The sequence below is a fragment of the Oncorhynchus gorbuscha genome, linkage group LG21, assembly GCF_021184085.1.
Source record: "Oncorhynchus gorbuscha isolate QuinsamMale2020 ecotype Even-year linkage group LG21, OgorEven_v1.0, whole genome shotgun sequence".
NCBI classification, from domain to species: Eukaryota; Metazoa; Chordata; class Actinopteri; order Salmoniformes; family Salmonidae; genus Oncorhynchus; species Oncorhynchus gorbuscha.
In genome coordinates, this window is record NC_060193.1 from 29,445,529 (window position 1) to 29,457,576 (window position 12,048).

Below are 12,048 nucleotides of genomic sequence, written 5' to 3' on the forward strand. Positions count from 1 at the left end.
CTCTGTACCGGTACCACCTGTATATAGCCTCGTTACTGTTATTTTATTGTTGCTCTTTAATTATTTTACATTTTTGTTTTTTCTTCTTCTTTTCTTTTTTTTCTTATTGTTTACGTCAGTTTATTTAGTAAATAGTTTCTTAACACTGATTACATGTTGTTTTCGGCGCATGTGACAATATTTTTACTTAATTTATTTTTACATTTTAATCCCAGCCCCCCAGCCTTTTGGTAGGCAGTCATTGTAAATAATAATTTGTTCTTAACTGACTTGCCTTGTTAAATAAAGGTTAAATAAATACAAAGTCCCCCATGTCTAGGCAGACTTTGAACTACAACTTCCAGCATTCAGACACATTCTAGATTTCTCCGTAGTGCCACGTCATTTGATGTCACTGCCGCACCTGCGCAGCCATCTTGTACTTTGAGCGAAGAGCGGACACATAAAGAAAGAAAAAGAAGAAAATAACCTGTCAAATCAGACGAAAATAGGAATGTCTGTAAACGTTATACAGCCTCGTAACGATTAGACAGCCAAGAAGGACAAGGGGAGTTAGAAAATACGGTGAAAGACATCCAAGTGCCTTGGATATTGAGACCGACAATCCATATTTGCCTGTGAAAGCGGAGTGAGAGAGAGGAGGAAGGAACAGTGAAATCGCCGATAGAAACATATCCCGAACGTCAGTCAAATCATGAATCCAGAATAGTGAGTAGACTCTACCGCCAACACAACAACTCGTATATTTTACACTCCCTTTCCTTTTGTAATCTTATATGCATATAGATCGAACACGTTATTGTAGTTTTATTGTATTAGGGCAATTCCTAAAATGCGAGTCGAGCGTTATTTAACTAATATTCAGCCAACGTCAGGTGATCGCTTGTTCGTGCCACATTGTCGGATAACGATAGATGGCTAGCTAGCATACGTTTTACATACAAATAGCTAGCTAGAATGTAATTGTTGTCAATGGGCACATCTGTCACGTGTGTGTGTGTGTGTGTGTGTGTGTGTGTGTGTGTGTGTGTGTGTGTGTGTGTGTGTGTGTGTGTGTGTGTGTGTGTGTGTGTGTGTGTGTGTGTGTGTGTGTGTGTGTGTGTGTGTGTGTGTGTGTGTGTGTGTGGCCCTGAAATGAGAGAACGTGCGCACAGATCCCCTGCTCTGTGCGGTAGCGACCGGAGGAATAGGACGTGGTGCTGAAACGTCATACCGGCCCACTAACTTACAGTAGCAAAGCTGTCTTGCTGCTTTTGGAGATCTAGCTAACAAACACCAATGCTTGCTTTGAGATTGCTTTGTCATTAACAAACACACACCCTCCGTTCTGTGATGGCGCTCTCTCCTTTGTCTCTAACGTTGGTGTGTAACGTTAGCTAGCTAGCTAACTAACGTTATGTTAGGGCCAAAACATAGGTTTCTACTTGCTAACTTTACGAATAGATTGGCTATGTGCCGGGTGATAGCAATTTAGCCAGCATATGCCGTCTCGGTACATAGAAAGCTGATGGACGCCGACTCAGAAAGCATAGGTGATTTGTTGTAGAAGCCTCTGAATAACGTTAACGTTACCTATCTTCGTGAATGTGGGAGACATCGCCACATCACATCAAAGGCTGCGTTTGGGGAAGAGATTGCCACATACATGCAGCCTGTTAGTTTCCATAGCATTGGACGTTCTTTGGCAGAAAAACATGCCACATCTCAATTTCAGTAGACACAAGAATAGCTCTGTCATTGCGCCACTTCTGTGCAGTGGAAGTGTGTCAAATGCATGTGACCTTGTTTTGCTGAGAGAGTTGATGTGAAAGTACTACAGCATAATATTTACTTGCTCACAAACATTTCTGAGAGTTCCGTATTGGTGAATGAGTTCACCGTGTACTGGCTGTGGCCCTGCTAAATGTCCTATTTAGAAGTAGTTGCTTGAACACAACTTGATATTGGTCAATCGGTTGGTTGCCTCGGGAGTGTTTCTCCGGCGTGTATTTCCCCACACTTCCTCTCTTCCTCTCTATTGGGCCTTAGCCTAGAATTCTGTCCGAAGTGGAAGAAACTGACACAACATAACATCAGTAGGGCTTATGACTGGAGTTAAGTAGCAACACTGTTTAGTATGTCTAGTCTTTGGTCTAATGCTGGATGCTTTAATTTCAGTGACTACCTGTTCAAGCTCCTCCTTATTGGTGACTCCGGTGTTGGAAAGTCCTGTCTTCTGCTCCGGTTTGCTGTAAGTATCTTCACCGTATGCTCTGAATGTACACAGTTATTTAGTAAGTGTCGTGTCTGGGGCTTTTGTCAAAATGCAGCTTCCAGAATCTCTCTCTTCTGCCATCTGTAACTCCTTCCTCTTCTTCAGGATGACACCTACACGGAGAGCTACATCAGCACCATCGGCGTGGACTTCAAGATCCGCACCATCGAGCTGGACGGCAAGACCATCAAACTGCAGATTGTGAGTCTGACACGATCAACACTGCAATGTGCCGCTACCCACACCACCAACTACAAATAAGGGGTGGCTGTTGGGAACGCTTCGTTTTAATTCGGAAGCGCCAGCTATTGCTGTTATGATGAACATTTGAGGCTTTTGCACCGCTCACAGCCGTGTGATCTATTTTGCACCGCTCGCGTGATTGTGTGAACAATTATAGTCTAATAGGATGTAATCGGATACTGTTTTGGTAGGAGAAAAGGCTGTACCATTCCAAACGAATACATCTGGTAAAACAGGAGGAGCGGCTCCCACCCCCCCCTGCCAACTCCTGATGATATAAAGGCTTGATTAGATTTGAGAAACGGTTCAGTAACCTAGTTATGTTGCTTAGTTTTACGTCCTGTGTTTGGTGTGTAGTTTAACACCTCGCCCTAAGGCTAAACAGGCCTGGGATCCAGTTCTGTTCCCACCATGGCTCTTTTAATGCAAGGAGTCGAACTATAGATGTTAGTGTGGTATTCTAATGTCCATAGATGCCTAACTAGTGCTATTCCAAGTGTTTTCAAGACAGGAATGAATGGAACTTGGGTGATGACAGGTGTGTGTGTGTGTTTAGTTATTTAAATGAGCCTGTTTCGTTGGTTTGCATTAAACGACTATCTCACCCCTCCTGCTCTCTTTCGTAATTCTCCACTCCCTCTCTTCCAGTGGGACACTGCTGGTCAGGAGAGGTTCCGCACCATCACCTCCAGCTACTACAGGGGCGCCCACGGCATCATCGTGGTCTATGATGTCACAGATCAGGTGGGTTATTAGTTCAAGGGGGATTAATGTTTAGAACTAAGCTTAATACTCTGTGTGTTTTTGTAGTCAAATATTGTACTTCCCAAGTTCTTTTGACTTTCTAAAAGGTCTAATTGGCCTAATAAAATAAGAAATCCCTATAAAAAATCTTTCAATTTAAGCTAGCATTGGATGCCTCTCAATCCACCGCATCCGCCGATGTCGCACTTCCGCATCTGCGGTGAAAGGTGATACGGAGCTAGAGCGGTGTTTGTCAGACCACGAGAGGTCCCCGAAAATCAGTCATTCTTACAAAGTCAACTGTATCGTCCGAACGGTTTCGCCCACACTCTTTTACAAGACTCTTTTGAATGTCTCCCTGTACCAGTTGAAAAATGAATGGAAGTATATATGGAAACTGTTTAGTGCCAAAAACAAGGGTTAAATAAATTAACAAAAAAAAGTATATAAAATGTTTCCTGATCTTTTTTAAAATGTCTCTCAGATATAAAACAGACACTTCAGAACTAAGTTCCTTTTTTTGGGAGACTGTGTCTGTTGTTCTATGTAGTGAATATGTTATTCAATGCATTTGTATGGGCTAATAGCAGTAAGGACAAATACAATTTATTACATTTGAAAGAGAGGTCTTACATTTCAAAATAAAATATCAAAATGATCATTGGTATGACCTTCTTAAAACAATTCCATATAGCTTAGTAGAACCCTTCCCTAGACAGGGCTTAGACTCTTATGGGTAAAAATCACAAAAAAATATCCTCTGTTTATCACCTGCCTGTAGGATAGGCAGCCATACACTGTGTGACTAATCTCATTCTGTCCTGTGTGCTGTAGGAGTCCTACAACAACGTGAAGCAGTGGCTGCAGGAGATCGACCGCTACGCGAGCGAGAACGTCAACAAGCTGTTGGTGGGGAACAAGTGTGACCTCACCACCAAGAAAGTGGTGGACTACACAACAGCCAAGGTATGGCTACAGGGGCATTTCTATGATTTGAGGACATTGGGGGCTTACCCCTAAGCCAGAGGGGGAACCCTAATAGAGGGTTCTGGAGGCATCCCCCAGAAGAAAAATGTAATTTCAACTGCTGCATGAATGCATCCATCAGGTGCACTTTGGGATGAACATTAAGAGATTAGATCTACTCAGAATTGTGTGGGGGGGGGGAAGACACACATTTTAAAATAATAATGTGGGTGAACAATCCCTTTAAAAATAGGGCTTGAAGAAAGTCCTGTAGGGAGGTGTGTTTCCCAAGTGGAAGGGATTTTAAAATATTCACGCTATAACAATGAATTACTTCAAGTCGCCTCACTTTCAACAAACATCTAAAGGTGGTTGAGGCTGACATGTTGTGTCAAAATGTGTCATCTTACTGTATATAGGCAAGATATTTTACTTTTACGAGCTTTTGAGTTCCCTTACCATATCTGCATAGCAGCTTGTGCACACGACTAAAATGACAGAATAATTGTGGCAAGGGACATTTCAGTATAGCCTATTCTCCTTTTTATGACATACAATCAACACGAATGGCAAAAAAATGCATAGTAGATTAATAGATTTCAAAGAAGTAGCTACATCAGCAAAACAGTGAAGAAGTGACATACTAAAAAGTAAGGAATAACAGTACCGTTCTTGCTGATAAGCACACTAATTATCCTATAATAGGATATCCCATCGTAAGTCAATGGAACATCTATTCCTTATATCAACTAATGTGAAGGAAATCCATTCAACAGAAAATCTCCTGAAGACAACATGGCATAGCCTAAGTCTTTCCAGGGCTACACCCTACCCAAATCATGTTTATTTATTTTATTAGAATAAAAGGGATACTTTTGGGTTCACAATCTCTTTGTGCCATCTTAAAACAAACGTGTGCCTGTCCAGTTACCAGATTGTTAGCTAATATGGTAACATGACTGAACAAGCTCGTTTGTTACACTACCTGGATACAAAAGTGTGTGGACACCTGTTTGTCGAACATTTCATTCCAAAATCAGGGGCATTAATGTGGATCCCCCCCCCCCCTTTGCTGCTATAACAGCCTCCACTCTTCTGGGAAGGTTTTTCACTAGATGTTGGAACATTGCTGTGGGGACTTGTGCGATTAGGCCTGGCTCGTAGTAGGCTTTCCAATTCATCCCAAAGGTGTTCGATGGTGTTAAGGCCAGGGCTCTGTGCAGGCCAATAAAGTTATTCCACGCTGATCTCGACACTGATCTCATTTCAGTATGGACCTCGCTTTCTGCATGGGGGCGTTGTCCTGCTGAAACCGGAAAGGGCCTTCTCCAAATTGTTGCCACTAAGTTGGAAGCACAGAATCGTCTAGAATGCAATTGAATGCTGTAGCGTTAAGATTTCCCTTCAGTGGAACTAAGGGGTCTAGCCTGAACCATGAAACACGGCTGCAGACCATTATTCTTCCTCCACCAAACTTGACATTTGGCGCTATGCATTTGGGCAGGTAGCGTTGGCCTGGCATCCACCAAACCCAGACTTGCCCGTCGGACTGCCAGATGGTGACGCGTGATTTGTCACTCCAAAGAATGTTTCCACTGCTCCAGGGTCCAATGGCGACGACCTTTGCACTACTCCAGCCGACGCTTGGCGCTGCGCATGGTGATCTTAGGCTTGTGTGGGGCTTTTCGGCCATGGAGACCCATTTCATGAGGCCCCCGACGACCGGTTCTTGTGTTAACGTTGCTTCCAGAGGCAGTTTGGAACTCGGTAGTGAGTGTTGCAACCGAGGACAGATGATTTTTACATACTACGTTCTTCAGCACTCAGCGTTCCCGTTCTGTGAGCTTGTGTGGCTTACCACTTCGCGGCTGAGCCGTTGTTGCTCTTCGGCATTTCCACTTCACAATAACAGCACTTACAGTTGACTGGGGCAGCTCTAGCAGGGCAGAAATTTGACAAACTGACTTGTTGGAAAGGTGGCATCCTATGACGGTGCCACGTGAAACTCACAGAGCTCTTCAATAAGGCCATTCTACTGTCAATGTTTGTCTATGGAGATTGCATGACTGTGTACTTCATTTTGAACATGTGGCTGAAATGGCCTAATCCACTCATTTGAAGGTGTCCACATACTTTTGTGTATATATGGTGTATCAAACAAATAGGCTTCTCGCAGTCCGCTATTTTATTATATTTTTCTCCCCAATATCGTGATATCCAATTACGATCTTGTCTCATCGCTGCAACTCACCAACGGGCTCGGTCGTGTCATGCGTCCTCCGAAACATGACCCGCCAAACCGCGCTTAACACCGTTCAACTGATGACCGAAGCGCCTGCAGGCTGACATGGACCGCCTCAAGGAGTCGCTAGAGCGCGATGAGCCAAGTAAAACCCCGCCAAACGCTCCCCTAACCCGAATGATGCTGAGCCAATTGTGCGCAGCCCTCTGGGACTCTCAGTCAAGGCCGGTTGTGACACCGCCTGGGATCGAACCCGGGTCTGTGGTGACGCCTCAAGCAAAGAAGATATTATCTCCGGTCAAATGTATCATATCTTTTGAAAGGTTTGGGCGCACACAGTTTTCAGGAAAGTAATAGCGAAACCATATCCCGAAGGCATACTACCTAGCTTGTAAGTTATGGAAACTCATATCAGACGTACAGCCTGCAATTTTGGAATGATTCATCAATCAAAAGGTTCTGGGCACTTCACAAAACATACTACATTTCAGGCACTACACAAAACAGTTAATTTTGTTGTTTTGAGCAGTCGATTTCTCTAGAAAGCTTTTTCCTCATCAATGTGGGAATACAAAATCGAGTTGGCTCCTGAGGTGATCAATAGCGTAATATTGGATATTTAACTTTATTTACAATTTTCATTCATGCAAAATTACAGAACGTGCTGTTCACATTGAGACACTTCACACAATACCTACATTTAAAATCCTTTCTGTCCCTCCCTGCAGTATCATATTGCTTTATATTTAATGAACATAATACGTTTTTAAATTTTTATGATTATTTTCCACATGCCCAGCTGTTGTAGCAATGACCATTACCTTGTATGTTTTTATGTTTAACCCCTATCTATTCTCTTCCTGTCTGCTGCCTGCAGGAGTTTGCCGACTCCCTGGCCATCCCATTCCTGGAGACCAGTGCCAAGAACGCCACCAACGTGGAGCAGGCCTTCATGACCATGGCTGCTGAGATTAAGAAGAGGATGGGACCCGGGGCCACGGCCGGCGGGGACAAGCCCAACCTGAAGATAGACAGCACCCCGGTTAGGCAGTCTGGCGGGGGATGCTGTTAAACCAGACCCGGTTCTGGATGCTCACCACCTCCTCCCGTCCCTCTCTGCCCGGGGCTTCACCTCCTCTCCCTCCACTCTTCACCCCTCAGCCTCCCTTCCATCTCCCTTTGTCTTACCCTACAGAGAACCAATGGGAACAGGGTGAAGTGAGGGATGGGTGGTCAGGGAGAGGTTGAGAGAAAGGGATGAAGGGGAGGAGTTGAAGGGCTAGAACTGCAGACTGACTTAAACTCTCTCCCCTAACAAAGTGAATGGGGAAAAATAGTTAGGTAGGTAGGGGTGAGGGGGGGTTTGAAGATTATTATTATTTTTTTCATTTTTGTTGAGTGATGAGGCAGGAAGGTAAACAGATATGAGAAAAGATTGGTATTGATTTAGAGGGAACTGGGTGATAGAAGATTAGGTTTTAGATTCTGGCGAGCGCTTATCGCTCACACACACACACACACATTGAAAGTGGGTCGGAGTGATTCTCCCATTCGCGATAGTCACAGGTATGGGTCTCTTTCCTTCAGGCTATGTCTTTCATTGCAACCCAGTGGAAGTCATATAGCAAAATTAAGTTTAGTGTGCTACAGTAGTCATCTGTCTATTGGGCCTATTTTATATGTTGGGGGACCTTGTAGTCATCTTAAGTCTGTCTACAGCATAGATTGAGTCACGGGCACCGTCTGGTCCACGTTTTATTGCTCAAATGCAATAGTAACACTCATGTATTTATGACTATCCATCCGTTATACAAACTGAATTGGCATTGGAACAGAAAGCAGACAGTTGTGTGCCACTATCAGCGTACTAACATTATAGTGAGGCGGTGGTGAGTCATCGATGTTATTGAATGATGGGGATGCCCATTTGTTGTGCTTTCCCCCAAGCACCTCTAATCGTTCTCTTTTTCTGCCTCTGAATGAAGGCATCAGCAGACTGGGGGGGGGAAGAGACACATACACTGCAGTCTGTGTGAAGAGGGTATTCTGGGGGTGGTGGGACTTCTCGTAGGCTGACTGATTTAGGTTGATTTGACACTCCATGCAGATCATGAGAGCTTTTGGTCAAACTTGGAATCACTCCATTCCCTCTCCCTCCACATGCAGAATGGAGGCTGTAGTGAGCGAAAGGGAGCGCGCAAGACATTTCTTTTCGGTTCTGTAGTATATGGTGTTAGTTAGCCCACATCACTCCTGTTAGGATTTCACATATTTAAGAATAAAAAAATAACACGTGAGATACGCTTAGGTCATGTTTGTATGTCTTTAAGTCGTCATGACACTATATTTGACATTATAAATCAGCCCTGAATGCTGATTTGCTGACAGCTGTGGAGAATCAGACCGTCTGCCACGGGTATGACAAAACATTTATTTTTACTGCTCTAATTACGTTGGTATCCAGTTTTATAATAGCAATGAGGCACCTCTGGGGTTTGTGACATGGCCAATATACCACGGCTAAGGGCTGTGTCCAGGGACTCTGCGTTGCGTCTTGCCTAGAACAGCCCTCGCCGTGATATATTGGCCATATACCACAACCCCTCGGGCCTCATTGCTTAAATATACCCAAGTGGTTCTTCAACATACACAGACAGTACACACACACACAGATAACAGGGCATGACATACTGTAGTACTAGGTTAAGGGCGGGCGTAGATGGGGGCTTGGGCAATGCAACTGATATTCAACAACGATTTAATAGGACATTACTCTGACACCACAAATTGGCAATAGCCTACATTCTGTGTTCATCTTAATAGATTGTTAGTCATATTGTTTCATAGGTATTATTACAATGATTTTATTTGATATTTCTTTTTGCTTGAAATGCTGTCAAACTTACGTTATTGGGTGGGTGGGTCGGTTGGGATGTTTTTTGGTTGTTGCTCGGTTTGACCGGGTCGGGGGAGTTTGTCTATGAAAGCTACTGTTCCCTCCTGTGCCTTACTGGTCTCCTTAAAGATACTGACCGCATGCTTAACTTGTGTAGCATGTCACAGTCGCACCACAGGTTCTCTTTGCCTTGGCCACGACCGACTTCTCAGACCGTGTTTCCACCCCCCTCTCTGTCGTCACGTGTCCCACAGTGCATTTCCTTTCTGGTTGTCACGGTTTCATGTCAGTTCGTGTGGTTGTTAAGAAGCGTAGCCAGTGCGTGACTGTTTAAATGGCCCAAGGTGTCCTGACCTAGCTAATTATGTTCAAGTGGAGTCCCTACTCAGACCGAAGTGTCAATACTGCACTATGACCACATGTCAACTCATTACCTCAAGCGCTCTCTTTAGATCATTGCGCGAATAGTGTTCTTCATTGTCAACCGCTGGTTCCTGTAGCCTCTATATAGCCTAAGACATTAAGTGTTCCGCGAGTCAGAATGTGTGTTCATGGTTCCGGCTGTCCTGATCTCCCCCTCCTACAGTATCCTGCCCTGCGCCGTTCCCTTCCCAGTCTGTCCGCATGGTTCTCATGGCAGTGTGTTATTTTTCAGCGACATTCCTATGGAACTATGGGTCCTTGCAGGGATGTGGAGAAAACCCTTCAACCCCTGACCTTAACCAACACTGGTGGTTTTTAATTTAATAGCGCTGCAGTAGAGTGAACAAGGCCTCTAAGCGTTTGTGTTCTAGACAACAAAGGCAATTGGCATTCGTTGATTATTACAACCTCAGTTTTCAACCCTTTTTCTTTTTCAAGACCGTTTACGACTGTAGAAGTAGGCACGGTTACAATCGGACTTATGGAAAATCTATTCTCTGCCTTTGGTGGGAATTAGGGTGACATGCTGAGAACCTGGACTAGACCTGGAAAGTGATATTCCTTTTGTCTTTATGGTTTTCCCTTGTCTTGGTCTTGACAGTCTGAAATCATCCAGTAGTTGTGTGTGTGTGTGTGTGTGTAACAGTTCTAATCTTGTACCTGTATAGCTTTATAGCTATGTAAAGTGCAGACAGAGGTTCTTACTTTTACGACAACTATATAAGCATGTTATGGTCATGCTATTTGGTCATTGGGTTTGATCGTGTTACGTCATCATGGTTACGTTCCTAGAGCACGGTCGCGGTCCTAGGTTCTGGTTCATTGGGGTGAAGTGTTCGACTGTGTGCTTGAGCGTTCGGGGTTAAGAGGGACTGACTGGTCTTGCCATGCAGACCGGATATGAACTCCCATCAACCTCTTAAAGCCAATCCATTTATTCAAACTCAATGAATCCAACGATGTTCTTAGTGACCCGGTTCCAGCTACTCATCATTGATAACGGAATCTCGCTTGGACTTTGGGAGCATTCCTGGTGTTCCCGGGTTGGTCTTCGAGAGAGACTTGAAATTCCTCAGCACTTAAGGTGGCACGGCCTTGTCCTCCGGGCTCAGAGCTCCAGGTAGTGAGGTATGCTATGCATTCCCCATGCAATTGCAAAGTGCAGTTTCAGCCTCTACAAACGGCGATGTCCAATTAATACCGATGAGGTAGTGAGCTCTTGCTGTCTGCAGCATATGGCTACCAAACCAGTCTATGGCATTCATGTCTAGAAGAGTGATGTTAGGGCAGAATGCAGAATCTGAGTAAGTGTGAACAGCAGGTTTAGAGAAGTTGTGACTCTTTTTATATGTAGGGTAGTAGATACAGTAGCCTTAGCCCTTGTATTTTTAGAAGAGCCCTTACAGATAGGGTGGGAACTAGGCTAAACCCCCGTGACACAATGCAAGACTCAACCGGACTGGATTGTGCAGGCTCATTTTATGCTTAGGCAGTTTGGTGTGATGAATTTGAGAATCTGGTAGTAATCAGCTGACTGTCACTGGTAGGAAGGGAGGGAGGGATCAGTAGTAAGTAGGTGAGGGGGGTTGTGTGTGTGTGTGTAACATTCCTGCTCTCTGAACACAGGCTTGCTTTCTGGCTTTTCCCTCAAATCTTACATGAGCCTTTCTGCGATTGAAACGATTGTTTGAAACTCCACAAACAAGACGCACGCACACTTGGTCACACGGACATGCTAAAATGGACATAAAATTGACTTGATTTGGTCTGAATGTGCTTTTTCCTTCCACGACGTCTTCATATTCTACTGATTTTAATATATGAATTGAAAATATACTGTGGTAATATTGTGTCGTCTGGTCTGTCGAAAGATAAGAGGGTTTAGGAAATGTGGGTGGGACAACACATGGGGTGTGGAGTTAGGGGCGGGCTCTGGTTTGGAGCTTGCTCGTGAATGTGATTATGCCGGAACTATAATTCCTAGAATGTTTTTCCATGTCATTGTCACACTACTTTGTCGCTCTTCCGTGGCTTAATAAAAGAACACGCGCTGTTCTTTTTAATACCGAGCATCGTGCGGGTCCTCTCCTGGTCGTCTGCACTTTTTTTTTTTTTTTTTTTTTTCCTTTTCTGTTTTTCGCTTGTCCACTTTGGTGCTCTGTCTCACTGCTGATTTTCATCGCGTTTTTTTTCTTCTGTACATATTATAAATATATATATAATAATAATAATTAAAAAAAGATCAATGTCAACATGGGTAAACTGTCCCTTTTTTTCATT

The 12,048-nt window shown here is 44.0% G+C and overlaps 1 protein-coding gene across 1 annotated transcript; it reads left to right on the top strand.

Annotated features, from left to right (window-relative positions):
• The first annotated feature begins 387 nt into the window (after positions 1 to 387).
• Positions 388 to 8,746, top strand: LOC124007959 (ras-related protein Rab-1B). Its single transcript, XM_046318863.1, has 6 exons — positions 388 to 708; positions 2,158 to 2,230; positions 2,360 to 2,455; positions 3,146 to 3,241; positions 4,076 to 4,207; positions 7,327 to 8,746. The coding sequence occupies exons 1-6, from the start codon at positions 695 to 697 to the stop codon at positions 7,519 to 7,521; spliced, it is 606 nt and encodes a 201-aa protein (XP_046174819.1). The 5' UTR covers positions 388 to 694; the 3' UTR covers positions 7,522 to 8,746.
• Positions 8,747 to 12,048: the final 3,302 nt, after the last annotated feature.